General features: G+C 45.6%; 1 protein-coding gene across 2 annotated transcripts in view; it reads right to left on the reverse strand.

The window, feature by feature from the left end:
* The window catches only part of ubap2a (ubiquitin associated protein 2a), a 40,868-nt gene that overhangs the window by 10,339 nt on the left and 10,527 nt on the right, over positions 1-20,002 (reverse strand). Inside the window, exons 3-13 of one of the 2 annotated variants that reach the window (XM_029776154.1) lie at positions 17,489-17,566; positions 16,522-16,632; positions 9,976-10,144; positions 9,427-9,516; positions 9,221-9,287; positions 8,986-9,089; positions 2,951-3,009; positions 2,229-2,299; positions 1,236-1,401; positions 526-817; positions 122-384 (exon numbers count right to left, since the gene is read on the reverse strand). In XM_029776154.1, the coding sequence (XP_029632014.1) occupies positions 122-384; positions 526-817; positions 1,236-1,401; positions 2,229-2,299; positions 2,951-3,009; positions 8,986-9,089; positions 9,221-9,287; positions 9,427-9,516; positions 9,976-10,144; positions 16,522-16,632; positions 17,489-17,566 (1,470 nt within the window). Of the gene's footprint in view, positions 1-121; positions 385-525; positions 818-1,235; positions 1,402-2,228; positions 2,300-2,950; positions 3,010-8,985; positions 9,090-9,220; positions 9,288-9,375; positions 9,517-9,975; positions 10,145-16,521; positions 16,633-17,488; positions 17,567-20,002 lie in introns of both variants that reach the window. The other variant, XM_029776153.1, reaches the window with a different exon arrangement.

A 20,002-nucleotide genomic window follows, 5' to 3' on the forward strand; every position in this document is an offset into this window, starting at 1 on the left:
AGTTGACCATTTCTGTCCTACACACTGGGTGAAGCCCAATTCTTTCCTTGATTCCTCCTGTTCTTGACTCCTTGAGCTCACACAGGGAATCGAGGAAATACTTGTCTACGGTTCCTTTTACCTTAGAGGTGGGAGGTATCCTTCGTTTCTGGGCCTTTAGCTGTGGAACGCGGTGCTGCTGCAGCGAGTTGCTGCCTTGAGGGTCCGGTCCGGCGCTGGGGGCAGGCTTGGCACCGATGGTGGCCAGGGGGGGTCCCTGGATGGGGGAGGGGGATTGGGCTGGCGGGGGGCTGGGCTGGCGAGCAATGGGCAGGGAGGGGGCTCCGTGTCTCTGGGCCAGCTGGCTCAGCACCAGGGATGGCTCAGGCTGCAGCTTAAAGTCCCCTGGAGGGTGAACACACAAATACAGATCAGTCAGGCATACGGACACAACCACCACATACAGACACATGGCCATTTAACAAAAAAAGACATATGCCAGGTATTTGAAATTATATATTATTTTCGTAAATCTGTGTTTCTCACGGCTGAAGTGGGAGGTGTGTGAGGAGGATGTGGCGCTGGGCTCTGGGGCCTTGATATCCCAGCTTGAAGTGGAAGGCGGTGGGAGAACAGTGGGGGCTCCTCCTAGCCCTGGGAGTCTACTCCCCAGAGAGGTGTTGCTGGCCCCCTGAGTGCTGGGAGGGGGGGCTGCCTGGGAGGATGGGAGAGGACCCAGGCCCGGGCCCTTCAGCTGCTCCAAGATCTGGGCCCCCGGACTGGACTGACTCCTCTTAGACTGGCCCAGGTCCCCGAAACCTGCCCCTAGCACTGACGACTGGCAGACAGAAGGAGAGAGTTGAGTGAATGGGGCCCTATGTTAATACAAGCAAAATATGGCAACCAAGTAAGGGAAATACCACGTGACTTTTTCAAAATTTTGTTAGGTTACAGCCGAAAACCTTTGGGATGAATTGGAACGCTGACTGCGAGCCAGGCCTAATCACACAACATCAGTGCCTGACCTAACTACTGCTCTTTTAGCTGAGTGGAAGCAAGTCCCTGCAGCAATGTTCCAACATCTAGTGGAAAGCCTTCCCAGAAGAGAGGAGGCTGGTATAGCAGCAAAATGGGGGACAACTCCATATTAATGCCCATGGTTTTGGAATGAGATGTTCGACGAGCAGGTGTCTACATACTTTTGGCCATATGGTGTGTGTATCTGAAAAGTTTTAAAGGGCACGAGTACGGCTCACCAGGGCGGCGTGTGCATAGCTGGTGCTGCCCGTGCCAATGGCCGACCCGTTGCGGGGGGGGTGATGGTGGGAGTTGGTGAAAACCAGGCTCTGCGTAGAGGGGGCATCCCCTCCTCCTCCTCTTCCTTCTCCCACTGGCTTCTGCAGCAGAGAGGGCAGGTCCAGACTACAGGAGACACATATAATTATTACAACACATGATACTATTTCTATTGCACACATACCCACTATGGAGAAAGTCTGATTAAAATTAACACAGTCATAACGGGACCATGTCTCAAGGGAAGGATCCATACATCCTTCCTACTTATTATGCACATCCAAATGTATCTACCAAAGCAGCTGGGCCAAACATATCACTCCATGGAATAAAACTGGCAAAGAGGTCAAGCTGTTATTTTGTGTACCACTGGGCTGGTATTTTCCCCATATCTACACAACACCAAAAGCAGTGTTTTTATTTTATTTTTGATATCTTCCCCCCCCCCCCCCTTTTCTCCCCAATTTCGTGGTATCCAATTGGTAGTTACAGTCTTGTCCCATTGCTGCAACTCCTGTGCAGACTCGGGAGAGGCGAAGGTCGAGAGCAGTGCGTCCTCCGAAACACAACCCACTGCTTCTTGACACAACACCCGTTTAACCCGGAAGCCAGCCGCACCAATGCGTTGGAAGAAACACCATACACCTGGCGACCGTGTCAGCGTGCACTGCGCCCGGCCCACCACAGGAGTCGCTAGTGTGTGATGGGACAAGAACATCCCTGCCGGCCAAACCCTCCCCTAATCCGGACGACGCTGGGCCAATTTTGCACCGCTCTGTGGGTCTCTCGGTCGCGGCCGGATGCGACAGAGCCTGGACTCGAACCGGCATCTCTTGCGGCACTGCAATGCAGTGCCTTAGACCACTGCGCAACTCGAGAGGCCTCAAAAGCAGTGTTGACATGTGACGGGTGGGTACCCTAGCTAGTCGTGCAGATGGTGAGCTGGGAGTTACCTTTGCCCAGGTGTGATGTGGTTCTGAGGTGCAGGTGCACTTGAGGCGGTGAACACTTTGGTCTCGGAGAGCTAAGGGGAGACAGAGAGTTATTGACAATGTAATAGACCAAGTTGTGAGACATAAGGCTAACTATAGTTTTACTAAACCTTTTGAAGTCACACTGTATGAACTAGTACACTGTTTTGCAGGACTCTAATTTCAAACATTAAATTGGTAGCACTGGTGCTCCCCACTTTAAAAGGTAAAGAGAACATAGAATTCAGGAGCACCAGAAAATACATTTTTGTTAAATCGATTGAGATGCAGCCTATATGAATTCCAGCTACTTCTGAAGCACATGTTGTTCCCTAAAAACGAATATGTAACCCTGTAAATACATTTGTTTACTATAAAAAGCTCAAATGTAATTGAAATGAAAAAGTCATTTGTGCAATATTTGGTTTCTACCTTATGTAAAATAACTATTTTCCTATTGAGATGCATTACATTGAAAATTGTACACCGTCTCTTTAAGAACATTTGTGACGACAACATGCAAGAACTGTCATTCATTAATTGCTATGATCATTGATCTCCTGAAGAAGCTATCCCTTTTCCGTCCTCCCTGTGCCCTCAAATGTTTGGATATACTGATAATGTTACCAGGTTGTTAGCTAGCTAGCTAGCTCCTTCCACCCCCTGACCACTACTACTCCCCAGTCCCCATTACCCAGACTTACACTCATCTCTTCGCTCCAGTCCTCAGCAGCCCAGTCCTCCAGAGTACTCCTCCAGGCCACTGCAGGGAGCACACCAGAGAGTGGTCAGAGCTCAGAGATGAATGGAAACAACACAGGGGCTTCTTGGAGAGGCGTTTGTGAATATGGACTGTAATTCAGCGGCATTGCTAGGGACATTTCCCTAGCAACAGTCTACAGGGTCCCATTAGAAATACAACAATAAAACATCTATATGTGATTCAAAATGTCACTTGAAATATGGACACCGCAAGTTTCTTTGTCTTGCCTAGAAGCAAGGACTGTTTATGCATTTAGTCAACTTCTCTATCATTTATAGCCATGCTAAACAAACAGCTTCTACATTTCGGTTGATATAATAACATAATACAATGCGTTTTGTCAAGAAAATCATTGACAATATTAATAATAATCAATAATGAAATTAATATAATCAGTAAACACTAAGCGTTGGTCTGCATGTCAGTCTGAAAATTAGCCGTCAAATGCTTGCTTCCTCGGTCCTTGTTTCCTCCACTCCTTGCGTCTCCTCAAAAGTGCATTTTTCCTAATATTAAGCACATTGCTTATATTTACAACAGGAGAATAGCCTACCTGACTGGCATGAAAATGAACCACGGGAAAAGTGTCCTCCATTTGCAATGTTTTCTTATGATTTTTTACCCCCTTTTTCCCCCAAATTTCATGATATCCAAATTGGTAGTTACAGTCTTGTCCCGTCGCTGCAACTCCCGTACGGACTCGGGAGAGGCGAAGGTCGCACTGCTTTTTGACACATGGCTCGCTTAACCCGGAAACCAGCCACACCAATGTGTCGGAGGAAACACAGTACAGTCGTGGCCAAAAGTTTTGAGAATGACACAAATATCAATTTCCACAAAGTTTTCTGCTTCAGTGTCTTTAGATATTTTTGTCAGATGTTACTATGGAATACTGAAGTATAATTACAAGGATTTCATAAGTGTCAAAGGCTTATTGACAATTACATGAAATTGATGCAGAGTGTCAATATTTGCAGTGTTGACCCATCTTTTTCAAGACCTCTGCAATCCGTCCTGGCATGCTGTCAATTAACTTCTGGGCCACATCCTGACTGATGGCAGCCCATTCTTGCATAATCAATGCTTGGAGTTTGTCAGAATTTGTGTGTTTTTGTTTGTCCACCCGCCTCTTGAGGATTGACCACAAGTTCTCAATGGGATTAAGGTCTGGGGAGTTTCCCGGCCATGGACCCAAAATATCGATGTTTTGTTCCCTGAGCCACTTAGTTATCACTTTTGCCTTATGACAAGGTGCTCCATCATGCTGGAAAAGGCATTGTTCATCAAACTGTTCCTGGATGGTTGGGAGAAGTTGCTCTCGGAGGATGTGTTGGTACCATTCTTTATTCATGGCTGTGTTCTTAGGCAAAATTGTGAGTGAGCCCACTCCCTTGGCTGAGAAGCAAAGCCACACATGAATGGTCTCAGGATGCTTTACTGTTGGCATGACACAGGACTGATGGTAGCGCTCACCTTGTCTTCTCCAGACAAGCTTTTTTCCGGATGCCCCAAACAATGGGAACGGGGATTCATCAGAGAAAATGACTTTACCCCAGTCCTCAGCAGTCCAATCCCTGTAACTTTTGCAGAATATCAGTCTGTCCCTGATGTTTTTCCTGGAGAGAAATGGCTTCTTTGCTGCCCTTCTTGACACCAGGCCATCCTCCAAAAGTCTTCGCTTCACTGTGCGTGCAGATGCACTCACACCTGCCTGCTGCCATTCCTGAGCAAGCTCTGTACTGGTGGTGCCCCGATCCCGCAGCTGAATCAACTTTAGGAGACGGTCCTGGTGCTTGCTGGACTTTCTTGAGTGCCCTGAAGCCTTCTTCACAACAATTGAACCGCTCTCCTTGAAGTTCTTGATGATCCGATAAATGGTTGATTTAGGTGCAATCTTACTGGCAGCAATATCCTTGCCTGTGAAGCTCTTTTTGTGCAAAGCAATGATGACGGCACGTGTTTCCTTGCAGGTAACCATAGTTGACAGAGGAAGAACAATGATTCCAAGCACCACCCTCCTTTTGAAGCTTCCAGTCTGTTATTCGAACTCAATCAGCATGACAGAGTGATCTCCAGCCTTGTCCTCGTCAACACTCACACCTGTGTTAACGAGAGAATCACTGACATGATGTCAGCTGGTCCTTTTGTGGCAGGGCTGAAATGCAGTGGAAATGTTTTTTGGAGGATTTAGTTCATTTGCATGGCAAAGAGGGACTTTGCAATTTATTGTAATTCATCTGATCACTCTTCATAACATTCTGGAGTATATGCAAATTGCCATCATACAAACTGAGGCTGCAGACTGTGAAAATTAATATTTGTGTCATTCTCAAAACTTTTGGCCACAACTGTACAGCTGGCAACCGAAGTCAGAGTGCATGTGCCCGGCCGCCACAAGGAGTCGCTAGAGCATGATGGGACAAGGAAATCCCCCAAACCCTTTCCTAACCCGGGATCGAACCCGGATCTGTAGTGACGCCTCTAGCACTTACTCTGTTGGGTAAGCCACATTGCGTAAAAAATATTTTGGTTGATGCTAGTGGTTGTATTAATTTGGGATCTATCGCATCCCACAACTGTCCCAGACTATGTTTGGAATATTTATTTCTCACACAGAATGGAATAGGTCAACATTTGTACTATTGGGGATAGTAGATTGACATAGGCTAGTGCTTTTGCTGTTCATTAGGCCTACTCATCTTGTTGACTGACGAAAAGTAAATGTGGACAGTTCTTCCAACATCTTCAATATGCACCTCGGAATTGGACAAGGATGTGCGCAGTTGCGTCCCCGATGTGTCTATCTTCACTTGTATCCTGTGAGAAAGACCCGATCATGTGATGGAGAGCCATGTGAGTGAGAGGTGATTCGGAGCGCGTAGCACTCAGGGAGAAGGGGACAACGGCCACTGGCCGCAAAAGGCATGGATTTTTTTAGGGTGCATTACGGCCACACAAAGGGGATGCCGCCGTGAAATTCTAGGCATTATCAAGTGCTTGTCAAATTGTGAGTGATGTAGTGTGTACAGCCTGCACAAAAACCAAAGCAGAACTCATGCCTTTCAAGCAACTTTTTTCAAATCATCATTAGAGTGGCTTTACAATGTATTAAAAATCTAAACATATAGGACAACGTTTGTAGAACAACTAAAGTTATTCATGTAACTCTAAATTAAGCATATAGGAATACTTATTTGTTAACGGCTCAATACAGAATAGCCGCATGTGCGCACTCCCTCAAATCATTGAGAAAATATCCTTTCTATTCAACATAAGGACAACTCAGATAATGCTATTCTGTTCTTCTGAAATAGACTACAATTTCTTCATATCATGCTTCTTTAGACCTGTCTAAAATAAATAATGGATTTATTGCGAAGGTTTAGGCTATATTATATGGATTTATTAGACTTTTTAAAATGTAGACGTTCCAAAGGTCTGCATCAGTGGCTTGTAGGCTGTGTGTGGAAGCCAGGATATGCTAAATGTGTTTATGTTGATTAACGGTCAATTACCGTGAGACTGTCAGTTACTTGCTTGACAATCACCGGTTGACAACATTTTGTGACCACCACAGCCCTAGAGGGACCTCTGACCTTCTCATTTAATGGGTTTTGAGAAAGAGACGAGAGGATGCGACAAATCAAGGAAATGCAATTGAGATTGTTTCCTCCTACTAAGCTAACATCTGGAATTGTTTTAAGATGGTCATTTCAAGGATTTAGAATTTTAGGACCCCTTTAGGTATAAAAATAAATAATTAACCATTAAATGTGACCTTACTGCTATTAGCCAAATGAAACACATTAAATAACAGATTAATACATGGCAAAACAGATAGTCAAAAACAATTATCTAAAGGAAGTTTGTTTTGAAGTGTCTGTCCTATATCTGAGAGATAAGAATGATTATTATTTTTAAAAAATGTACCCATATTTAACACTTTTTTTGGTGCACTAAACTACATGGCCAAAAGTATGTGGACAACTGCTCATCAAACATCTCATTCCAAAATCATGGGCATTAATATCGAGTTGGTCCCCTCTTTGCTGCTATAACAGCCTCCACTCTTATGGGAAGGCTTTCCACTACACGTTGAAACATTGCTGCGGGGACTCCATTCAGCCACAAGAGCATTAGTGAGGTCAGGCACTGATGTTGGGCGATTAGGCCTGGCTCACAGTCAGCGTTCCAATTCATCCCAAAGGTGTTCAATCAGGTTGAAGTCAGGGCTCTGTGCAGGCCAGTCAAGTTCTTCCACACCGATCTCGACAAACCCTTTCTGTATGGACCTCGCTTTGTGCACAGGGGCATTGCCATGCTGAAAAAGGAATGTGCCTTCCCCAAAATGTTTCCACAAAGTTGGAAGCACAGAATCGCCTAGAATGTCACTGTATGCTGTAGCGTTAAGTTTTCCCTTCACTGGAACTAAGGGGCCTAGCCCGAACCATGAAAAACAGCCCCAGACCATTATTCCTCCTCCACAAAACTTTACAGTTGGCACTATGCATTGGGGCAGGTACCGTTCTCCTGGCATCCGCCAAATCCAGATTCATCCGTCGGACTGCCAGACGGTGAAGTGCGATTCATCACTCCAGAGAACGCGTTTCCACTGCTCTAGAGTCCAATGGCCGCAAGCCTTAGACCACTCCAGCCGACGCTTGGCATTGCGCATGGTGACCTTAGGCTTATGTGTGGCTGCTTGGTCATGGAAACCCATTTCATGATGCTCCCGAAGAACAGTTATTTTGCTGACGTTGCTTCCAGAGTTTGGAACTTGGTAGTGAGTGTTGCAACCGAGGACAGACGCTTTTTAGGCGCTTCAGCACTCTGGGGTCCCGTTCTGTGAGCTTGTGTAGCCTACCACTTCGAGGCTGAGCCATTGTTGCTCCTAGACGTTTCCACTTCACAATAACAGCAATTACAGTTGACCGGGGCAGCTCTGGCAGGGCAGAAATTTGATGAACTGACTTGTTGGAAAGGTGGCATCCTATGACAGTCCCACGTTGAAAGTCACTGAGCTCTTCAGTAAGGCCATTCTACTGCCACTGTTTGTCTATGGAGATTGCATGGCGGTGTGCTTGATTTTATACACCTGTCAGCAACGGGTATGGCTGAAATAGCCGAATCCACTCATTTGAAGGGGTGTCTTTTGTAGTGTACTTCCATATACACTGAGTATACCAAACATTAGGAACACCTTCCTAATATTGAGTTGCACCCCGACCCCTTTGCCCTCAGAACAGTCTCAATTCGTCAGTGCATGGCCTCTACAAGATGTCGAAAGCGTTCCACAGGGATGCTGGCCCATGTTGACTCCAATGCTTCCCACAGTTGTGTCAAGTTGGCTGGATGTCCTTTGGGTGGTGGACCGTTCTTGATACACACGGGAAACTGTTGAGCGTGAAAAACCCAACAGCATTGCAGTTCTTGACACAAACTGGAGCGCCTAGCACCTACTACCATACCCCATTCAAAGGCACTTAAATCTTTTGCCTTGCCCATTCATACCCATAATGGCACACATACACAATCCAAGTCTCAATTGTCAAGGCTTAAAAATCCTCCTTTAACTTGTATCATCCCCTTCATCTACACGGATCGAAGTGGATTTAACAAGTGACATCAATAAGGGATCATAGCTTTCACCTGGATTCACCTGGTCAGTCTATGTCATGGAAAGTGCCGGTTTTCTTAATGTTTTGTATACTCTATATACTTCCATTCATTTTTTAAACTGGTACTGGGCTACCTTCAGATGAGTCTTGTGAGCGTCCTAGAGCAAAACAACTGACATGTAAGTGTTCCTGAGAGTCTCATCTTTCCGTAGAGGGGTCATATCAGTGTGTAGCCGAAACTGTTCGGACGGGGGTCTTGGACGGGGGTCTTGTGGGGGTCTTGGAGCAAAACGAAGAACACCACTACTTTCTGAAGAAGCCAGAGAGTTTTATGATCCTTCTCTGTGTGAAGCCTCACCTGTCCCGTCTGTGCTGTTGCTGTTGTTGGCCCCTGACTCCCAAGCGTCACCTTGTGTGGTCCCTGTCCCCTGTTCTGGGGTGTAGTCTGCTGGGTTAAAGGTCCTGAGGAGAGAGAGAGAGAGAGAGAGAGAATGAGGGTAGGTGAGGTTTGGGTTTAAGAAGAACTAGTGTACAAGAAACCAGAAAAGGACAGTTGTGTGTGTACGAGTTTGTGTGTGTATTACAGAACTCACCCCATTCCCTGGGCTGAGAACCTGCTTCCCGCTGGTGCTCTGCCCCTTCCTCTGCCTCCAGATCCGACTGAACCACACAGACCCGCACAAGGTCAACACATAGTAAGCATGGCACCAGAAAAAATTGTGTGAAGTTAAGAGAGCACTTAAGTTACCTGGGAGTGTTGACTGGAACATATGAGAAAGTGCCACTAATTGACACTCACCTCTACCCCCTCTTCCCCCCCTGCGACCTCGCTCTGACACTCTGTCCAAAGGGCCAGGGACCGCCTCCACATCATTTTCCTCTGTCCGCACTACACAGGGAGACAGAGAGATCGAAGGAGCGAGAAAACGAGATGGGGAGGGACAAAGAGGGAGACAGAGAGGGAAAGCGATAGAGAAGGAGAGAGAAGTGGGGAGAGAGCCAACAGAGAGATGATTTAATGATTACGGTCATTACAAAGCTATGTGCTGCCTAGTAAGCAATTCTGCAGAATAGTGCATTGATGACGAACTAATTGCTTAATGACAAATTGGCTGGCTATTCATTCTTAGTAAGTGCTCTATGTAGTGTTCTCTAATCCAAAGTACCGCCAATGAGAATAAACACACTAACTGTAAATGTACTAACCACACCATGGTTGAGTAACTCAAATCCTCGACAGCTCACTGACTTCTCATTCTTCCTGGCTCTTAGGTGATCAATTAAGCCTAGTGTTATAGTGCCTTGTTCATTAACATATGCATAGAATTTGATTCCGTGGCCCCCTAACCTCTCTCAACCTGGCGGCTGCGGTTGCTGGCCCCCCTGCCTCTCCGATTGCTCCCCCCGCGGCCCCTGCTGCCCTCTCGCTCTCCTCCTCTCTTCTCCCGGTTCTCCTTGCCCTCCGTCGAGCCGTCCTTCGCTAGGGGTTTCTTCTTCCCAACTGTCTCCCATGAGGTCTGTGAGAGAGAGAGAGCGAGAGATAAAGAGCGAGAATATGTATGACCATAGAGACACATATTTCCCTCAGATTACACAGACCCACAAAGAATTTGAAAACAAACCCAATTTTGATCAACTCCCATATCTATTGGGTGAAATACCACAGTGTGACATCACAGCAGCAAGATTTGTGACCTGTTGCCAAAAGAAAAATGAAGAACAAACACCATTGTAAATGCAACCCATATTTATGTTTATTTATTTTCACTTTTGTAATTTAACTATTTGCACATAATATGACATCTGAAGTGTCTTTATTCTTTTGGAACTTTTGTGAGTGTAATGTTCACTGTATTTTTTATTCTTTTATTGTTTGTTTCACTTTTGTTTATTAGCTATTTCACTTGCTTTGGCAATGTAAACATATGTTTCCCATGCCAATAAAGCCCTTAAATTGAAAATTGAGAGAGAGCGAGAGGGAGAGAGCTAAAGAGAGCTAGAGAGAGCGAGAGCTAAAGAGAGCTAGAGAGTGAGAGCTAAAGAGAGCGAGAGCTAAGGAGAGCTAGAGAGAGCGAGAGCTAGAGAGAGCGAGAGCTAGAGAGAGCGAGAGCTAGAGAGAGCGAGCGAGAGCTAGAGAGAGCGAGCGAGAGCTAAAGAGAGCGAGCGAGAGCTAAAGAGAGCGAGAGCTAGAGAGCTAGAGCTAAAGAGAGGGAGCTAGAGAGCGAGCGAGAGCTAAAGAGAGCTAGAGAGCGAGCGAGAGCTAAAGAGAGCTAGAGAGCGAGCGAGAGCTAAAGAGAGCGAGAGCTAAAGAGAGCTAGAGAGAGCTAAAGAGAGCTAGAGAGAGCGAGCGAGAGCTAGAGAGAGCGAGAGAGAGCGAGAGCTAAAGAGAGCTAGAGAGCGAGAGCTAAGGAGAGCTAGAGAGAGCTAGAGAGCGCTAGAGAGCGAGAGCTAGAGCTAGAGAGAGCGAGAGAGAGAGCGAGAGCTAGAGCTAGAGAGAGCGAGAGAGAGAGCGAGAGCTAGAGCTAGAGAGAGCGAGAGCTAGAGAGAGCGAGAGCTAGAGAGAGCGAGAGAGAGAGAGCGAGAGCTAGAGAGAGCGAGAGCTAGAGAGAGCGAGAGCTAGAGAGAGCGAGAGCTAGAGAGAGCGAGAGCTAGAGAGAGAGAGCGAGAGCTAGAGAGAGCGAGCGAGAGCTAGAGAGAGCGAGCGAGAGCTAGAGAGAGCGAGCGAGAGCTAGAGAGAGCGAGCGAGAGCTAGAGAGAGCGAGCGAGAGCTAGAGAGAGCGAGCGAGAGCTAGAGAGAGCGAGCGAGAGCTAAAGAGAGCGAGCGAGAGCTAAAGAGAGGGAGCTAGAGAGCGAGCGAGAGCTAAAGAGAGCTAGAGAGCGAGCGAGAGCTAAAGAGAGCTAGAGAGCGAGCGAGAGCTAAAGAGAGCGAGCGAGAGCTAAAGAGAGCGAGCGAGAGCTAAAGAGAGCGAGAGCTAGAGAGCTAGAGCTAAAGAGAGGGAGCTAGAGAGCGAGCGAGAGCTAAAGAGAGCTAGAGAGCGAGCGAGAGCTAAAGAGAGCTAGAGAGCGAGCGAGAGCTAAAGAGAGCGAGAGCTAAAGAGAGCTAGAGAGAGCTAAAGAGAGCTAGAGAGAGCGAGCGAGAGCTAGAGAGAGCGAGAGAGAGCGAGAGCTAAAGAGAGCTAGAGAGCGAGAGCTAAGGAGAGCTAGAGAGAGCTAGAGAGCGCTAGAGAGCGAGAGCTAGAGCTAGAGAGAGCGAGAGAGAGAGCGAGAGCTAGAGCTAGAGAGAGCGAGAGAGAGCGAGAGCTAGAGCTAGAGAGAGCGAGAGCTAGAGAGAGCGAGAGCTAGAGAGAGCGAGAGATAGAGAGAGCGAGAGCTAGAGAGAGCGAGAGCTAGAGAGAGCGAGAGCTAGAGAGAGCGAGAGCTAGAGAGAGCGAGAGCTAGAGAGAGAGAGCGAGAGCTAGAGAGAGAGAGCGAGAGCTAGAGAGAGCGAGAGCTAGAGAGAGCGAGCGAGAGCTAGAGAGAGCGAGCGAGAGCTAGAGAGAGCGAGCGAGAGCTAGAGAGAGCGAGCGAGAGCTAGAGAGAGCGAGCGAGAGCTAAAGAGAGCGAGCGAGAGCTAAAGAGAGGGAGCTAGAGAGCGAGCGAGAGCTAAAGAGAGCTAGAGAGCGAGCGAGAGCTAAAGAGAGCTAGAGAGCGAGCGAGAGCTAAAGAGAGCGAGCGAGAGCTAAAGAGAGCGAGCGAGAGCTAAAGAGAGCTAGAGAGCGAGCGAGAGCTAAAGAGAGTGAGAGTTAAAGAGAGCGAGAGTTAAAGAGAGCTAAAGCGAGCTAGAGAGAGAGCTAAAGAGAGCTAGAGAGAGCGAGCGAGAGCTAGAGAGAGCGAGCGAGAGCTAGAGAGAGCGAGAGAGAGCGAGAGCTAAAGAGAGCGAGAGAGAGCGAGAGAGAGCGAGAGTTAAAGAGAGCTAAAGAGAGCTAGAGAGCGAGCGAGAGCTAAAGAGAGCGAGCGAGAGCTAAAGAGAGCTAGCGAGAGCTAAAGAGAGCGAGAGTTAAAGAGAGCTAAAGAGAGCTAGAGAGAGCTAAAGAGAGCTAGAGAGAGAGCGAGCGAGAGCTAGAGAGAGCGAGAGAGAGCGAGAGCTAAAGAGAGCTAGAGAGTGAGAGCTAAAGAGAGCGAGAGCTAAGGAGAGCTAGAGAGAGCGAGAGCTAAAGAGAGCTAGAGAGTGAGAGCTAAAGAGAGCGAGAGCTAAGGAGAGCTAGAGAGAGCTAGAGAGCGAGAGCTAGAGAGAGCTAGAGAGCGAGAGCTAGAGAGCGAGAGCTAGAGAGCTAGAGCTAGAGAGAGCTAGAGAGCGAGAGCTAGAGAGAGCTAGAGCTAGAGAGAGCGAGCGAGAGCTAGAGAGAGCGAGCGAGAGCTAGAGAGAGCTAGAGAGAGCGAGCGAGAGCTAGAGAGAGCGAGCGAGAGCTAGAGAGAGCGAGCGAGAGCTAAAGAGAGCTAGAGCTAAAGAGAGCGAGAGCTAAAGAGAGCTAGAGAGCGAGGGAGAGCTAGAGAGCGAGGGAGAGCTAAAGAGAGCGAGAGCTAAAGCGAGCTAGAGAGAGCGAGCGAGAGCGAGAGAGAGCGGGGGAGAGAGAGAGCGGGGGAGAGAGCTAGAGAGCGAGGGAGAGCGAGCAACTGACTTTTGACCTCTCCTTATTGATCCTAATTTGCTTTGAGAGAGAGGGGGGGAGGAAAAGGGAAATGGAAATGAGAGAAGGGGAGGGGAGATGCGATAGGAAAGAGTGGCAAAGACCTACAGATTGCAGGAATAAAAGTTAACTCAGATCCTACAAGTCTACAACTGCTTGAACTAGTCAACGTAAAATAAAAAAATGGATGGATGGAATCGATACGTATGTTTTTGGCCTCTATGTACTCCTCCTACTGCAGTGTCACAATGTCTTTGACATATCAAAGGATGAATGACCACAGGGCAGGCAGGCAGCAGTAGCTGATAATATCATGGGAGGATTACATACATAGGAGCAAAATGACCCAGTTTATTTCAGGACTTCCAAGAAACAACAACAGCGTAACTGTGGTGGAGTAGAGATCTCTCTCACTTCACCATCTGTGCTGCGGTGCTCTCCTCTGAAACGCCTCGAATATTTTACTACTGAATCAGGAGCTGACAGAACAAGTGACAAGTGTTGTTCATCCTAGATTCAGTGGCCATAATACTTTTTCTATTGTCCTCGTGTAAAATTGTTTAATAATAATCACAATATGCCTTTATTCAATCACCCAACATGCAACTGGACAAGTCCCCCTGGCACAGTTGGCACAAGCCCCTATTTTCAGTTTCCTTGGATAGACATAGCAATGCTCACGGCACCCTTGGGCTTGATTGGAAGGGGATGTGGCAAGGGTCATTAAGAGATCCATTGCCTAAAGCACATTTAAAAAAAGTCTTCAGGCTGATTCAATCCACTGTAGATAGAAGTATTGTATTAGGTACATTATGTCATCTGTCCATTACGAAAGATGAGAACATATTTCCATCCTATCAGATCTGTGCTCCAACTCTAACAGATGTAGATCAAATCAAATTCTGTCACACGCGCCGAAGACCTTAACGTGAAATGCTTACTTAACGAGCCCTTAACCAACAATGCAGAGTTTAAAAAAAGTTAAGAACAATTTGCTATATAACCTAAAGGAAAAATATTAACACTATAAAATAACATTAACGAGGCTATATAGAAGGGGTACCAATTCCAGAGTCAATTTGCAGGGGTAAGGGTAAGTCGAGGTAATTGAAGTAATGCGTACATGTAGGTAGGGATAAAGTGACTATGCCTAGATGATAAACAGAGAGTAGTAGCAGCGTATGTGAAGAGTATGAAGGAATATGAATGTACAGTGTATTCGGAAAGTATTCAGACCCCTTTACTTTTCCCACATTAAGTTACGTTACAGCCTTATTCTAAAATTAATACAACTGTTTTTTGTCCTCATCAATCTACATGCAATACCCGACAATGACAAAGCAAAAAAACTGAAATTCCACATTTACATAAGTTTACAGGCCCTTTACTCAGTACTTTGTTGGAGCACTTTCGGCAGTGATTACAGCCTCAAGTCTTCTTGGGTATGACCCTACAAGCTAGGCACACCTGTATTTGGGGAGTTTCACCCATTCTTCTCTGCAGATCCTCTCAAGCTCTGTTAGGTTCAATGGGGAGCGTCGCTGCACACCTATTTTCAGGTCTCTCCAGAGATGTTCCATCAGGTTCAAGTCGGGGCTCAGGCTGGGCCACTCAAGGACATTCAGAGACTTGTCCCGAAGCCAATCCTGCGTTATCTTGGCTGTGTGCTTAGGGTCGTTGTCCTGTTGGAAGGTGAACCTTCTCCCCAGTCTGATGTCCTGAGCACTCTGGAGCAGGTTTTCATCAAGGACCTCTCTGTACTTAAATGAGAACTTGTTCTCAACTGGCCTACCTGGTTAAATAATGTTTTTTTTTTTAAATATATAAATAAAAAACACTTTGCTCTGTTCATCTTTCCCTCAATTCTGACTAGTCTCCCAGTCCCTGCCACTGAAAAACATCCCCACAGCATGATGCTGCCATCACCATGCTTCACCTTATGGATGGTGCCATGTTTCCTCCAGACGAGTCCTTTAGGTGCTTTTAGGCTGTCATGTGCCATTTACTGAGGAGTGGCTTCCGTCTGGCCACTCCATCATAAAGGCCTGATTGGTGGAGTGCTGCAGAGATGGTTGTCCTTCTGGAAGGTTCTCCCATCTCCACAGAGGAACTCTGGAGAGCTGTCAGGGTGACTAACAACAGTGACCATCGTGTTGTTGGTCACCTCCCTGACCAAGGCCCTTCTCCCCTGATTGCTTAGTTTGGCTTGGCGGCCAGCTCTAGGAAGAGCCTTGGTGGTTCCAAACTTCTTCCATTTAAGAATGATGGAGGCCACGGTGTTCTTGGGGACCTTCAATGCTGTAGATATTTTTTGGTACCCTTCCCCAGATCTGTGCCTTGACACAATCCTGTCACGGACAATTCCTTCGACCTCGTGGCTTGGTTTTTGCTCTGACATGCACTATTAACTGTGGGACCTTATATAGACAGGTGTGTGCCTTTCCAAATCATGTCCAATCAATTGAATTTACCACAGGTGGACTCCAATCAAGTTGTAGAAACATCAAGGATGATCAATGGAAACAGGATGCACCTGAGCTCAATTTCGAGTCTTATAGCAAAGGGTCTGAATACTTATGTAAATAAGGTATTTATTTTTTATAAATTTGCAAAAAAAATTCTAAATACCTGTTTTCGCTTTGTCATTATGGTTTATTGTGCGTAGATGGATTAAATAACTTTTTGTCATCAATTTTAGAATAAGGCTGTAACATAACAAAATGTGGAAAAAGTCAAGGTGACTGAATACTTTCCGAATGCACTGTACGTGTGCGTCAATATGCATGTGTGTGTGTCTGTGTGTTGGGGTGTCAGCTTAGTATGTATGAGAGTCCAGTGAGTGTACATCGAGTCTGTGCAAGAGAGTCAGTGCAAAAAAGCTCTGTAGCAACTGGTTAGATTCCATACCATGCTACCACCAGCCACTCCACTCTCCTGAGTCAACAATGAAAACCAGAAAACAAAAGCAGAAAAGTTCAGCTGTTCAGCTACTTCAGGGTCATATTTATTAAGAAAACAAAGTGTTTCTTATTGGACAAGTTCAGGTAGGCTAGTCCCTCCCTTTTTCCATCAGTTTTCTTCCATTTGGTGCCTAATGAATACGACCCAGGTCTCAGGGAAGTTGAGGTGACTGAGCGACGCTAAGCTAGCGATGACCGAAGGAACCCGAAGGAAAGTGGCTGAAGGAAATTGAAAGGTAGCGTTAACGTCAGTCCCCTCTGCCCTACCGTATCAGAGGTGCTCTCAAGGAGGAAGTTGATGGCTCTGTTGACATCCTCGTTGCAGTCGTGGAGCGCTACCATGCACTCATCCTGGATCTTTCCTGTCACCTCCATCAGCTGTGGACATACATACACATCTGAGTGCTTTATTTGAATCCAATGAAACATAATAGAATATTAAGAACATCTTCCTAATATTGACTTGTACCCCCTGCCCTCAGAACAGCCTCAATTCATTGGCGCATGGACTCCACAAGGTGTCGAAAGCACTCGATTTTTGATACACAAAGGAAACTGTTGAGCGTAAAACACCCAGCAGCGTTGCAGTTTTTGATACAAACCGGTGGGCCTACTACCATACCCCATTCAAAGGCACTTTTGTCTTGCCCATTCACCCTCTGAATGGCGCACACACACAATCCATGTCTCAATTGTTTCAAGTATTAAAAATCCTCCTTTAACCTGTCTCCTCCCCTTCATCTACACTGATTGAAGTGGACTTAACAAGTGACATCAATATGGGATCATAGCTTTCACCTAGATTCATGTGGTCTGTCTGTTCTTAATGTTTTGTATACTCAGTGTACAATGACCGTCTATACAGACAGTTGATACACATATGCTACACACACTGAGACATGCACGGACGCACGCACACACACACACACACACACACACACACACACACACACAAATAAGCTGTGTACATGGTCACAGAAGGGGAGGGGGAATCTGTCATAGCCTAACAGTCAGTATTAGAAAAAGAGAGGGTCTTAGATTTGAGGTGAAAACCCCAAAGTTGTCTAAAATTGACAAAATATTTAGTTTTTACCCTAAATGATGAGTGTGGTCTTGTCTTTTCCTAGCACATGCAGTCACAGGTATTCTCTCTTAATGTGAAACAAAAACCACAACACACACAGGCCATCATTCAGAGCTGTCACAATGGCCTCTGCAATTCCTGCCCACTCACCTGGTTCACTTTGTCCTCAAATTCAGCATCATTCTTGTCATAGATCATCTGGGCGAGGCGGATCTGCTCTGCAGTCGCCTGCAAAATGGATGAGAAGGAAGTGGGGGAGGATATGAAGATGAGAAGAAGAAAAGGAACAGAGAAGGAGAAGAATTGTTTTGGAGATATGATTTACTTAAAGACACGCTATGTATGATTGAGCAAGTTGTACTGTGTGCGCGTGTCAAATAGAAAAAGTAGCCAGCCGGGCTGGGTCCAGAGGGGCTTGCCCCCCCGGGTTAAGAAATGCTTGCCAAACAAGCTCTATTTTGGTGGCCTCTGGTACATTCTAATGCTAGATTGCATTTTCAACCAGCAACTATCAGGAAATAACACTTATCACATTTTTTCACACTTTTAGAGTGTTAGTTTCATCAGCTCTTATACAATATGATACAAAAACAGGAAAACGTCATTTTGACTGCACTGGGCCTTTAAAGAATACTTTAAGTCCTGACTTCCACCGCCTTCAAGCTTCCGTTTGAGAGGTATTTTCTCAGCTAACTGCAAGACAGGTATGATTGAAGAATGAAGCAGGTGTTAAACATGAGCTTTGCTAAAGCGAAAGCAGCAGTTGACTACTCCATTGTCAACACTTTGAGTAAATCAGTAGACCTACAGTCAATGTTCCCTCTAAGCTGCGCGCAGAAATACTAGCCCATAGCCCAACTATCTAGAGCAGCGGTCACCAACCGGTCGATCGCAATCGACTGGTCGATCTCCTAGTCATTCCTACTCGATCGCCAAACATTTCTGTAAAAAACACAACAATAAAGCTTTGTGTTCCTATTTTTTTATTTTTTATTAGTCTCGGAATGTTGGCAGTAGGTGCACCCGATTCAGCTGCCCTGCATGCCGGGTTAGGTCAACTGTTGCCATTTTTAACCATTTCATGTGTCTGAAGGTACAAACTCTGCCTTCCAGGCGGGCCCAGAGAGCAAATTAAGTGTATTATAGGCCAATCGGATGGCTCACATGACCGTGTCAGCAGAAACGTAGCCGGCATAAAAGAAAGCTACAGCAAAGTTGATACTGTGAGATTTCAAAACCTTTAAAACCATGACTAGAGAGACAGTCAACAAATACAGATGCTGTTTTTATGAGTTCATGTTAAGTTTTACTCAGCACTGTCAACACTTTCTATTCAACACTTTTGTAAGGCATAAAATGTGCGTTCTTCCTATGTCCACTCAACGCTACAACAAGCACTGCAGCAGTAATGAATGGCTAGGAAAGTGTATCTATAGGCTTGATTTGTTGTTATTATTAGCAGATTGGGTCTTTTTTACTATCAAGGAATATTTCACTTTCTATGTTTATAGGAGTAACAACATGAATTTGTGCATGAGGCAGAAATAATGAGGTGCAACTTGAATTTTGCCCTTATCGGGTGTCCTTTTTGGTTAGGGAGAGCTGATGGATGTTGAGACGCGGGCCCTCAGTCTGCAACTCTCCCTCCGCTGAGACTGACCATCAGATGCAGGCACCATCAGTCCAATAAAATAAAATGATTTAAATGTTCACTCAGCTGTGCTTCAAGGGTAATGCAACAGCTCTATTACCGGTGTGATCATATAGTCTACTTCAATTAAAAAATATATATATATAATAAAAAATGGCCCAAACAACAATGCACTGGCAGGGCAATTCAAGCAAAGCTAATATGCCGTGCTAATGTACTGGGCCTATAGCTTACTGCACAAACCTCCTTGCTACAGTACTGTTTTTAATTGGTTAATGTTGCATAGGCTTATGTGTTTTAAGTCATGTTCAAAAAAAATCTGAGCGGTAGATCTCGGCTTGCATTTTGACTCAAAGTGACCACTGTTCTAGAGTTCTCAACGTTTCCCTTTACTGTGGCAATTGTGATCGAATCAACGCAATATTTGCCACTTTCAATGCAAAACAAAACTATGCAAGAGATTTTGTTGAATGCAGAACGTATCGGAGTAGGATTGTATTGCATTGACATGACATGCACTACTCAGCCCATACTCTACACAGACCGGTGCGGCATAAACAATCAGAGCCCCAGTAGGCATATATGCAAATAGACGGTTTGTTCATATCCTTTGCTGGTTAGTGAGTTATTAGCCCAGTTATAGATCATTTGTAGTTAGTAATACGGGAGTGATAGAGCACAAAACATATACAGTACCAGTCAAAATTATGGATACAACGACTCATTCAAGGGTTTTTCTTTGTTTTGACTATTTTCTACATTGTAGAATAGTGAAGACATCAAAACTATGAAATAACACATATGGACTCATGTAGTAACCAAAAAAGTGTTAAACAAATCAAAAAAAAATATATATATATATATTTGAGATTATTCAAAGTAGCCACCCTTGATGACAGAATTTATAGCTTGCCATAAATTCGTATTGACTCAAGACATTTCATCTTTTCATTTTTAATTAATTTGTAACAATTTCTAAAAACAGAATTCCACTTTGACATTATGTGGTATTG

The sequence above is a fragment of the Salmo trutta genome, chromosome 14 (assembly GCF_901001165.1).
Source record: "Salmo trutta chromosome 14, fSalTru1.1, whole genome shotgun sequence".
Classification (NCBI taxonomy): domain Eukaryota; kingdom Metazoa; phylum Chordata; class Actinopteri; order Salmoniformes; family Salmonidae; genus Salmo; species Salmo trutta.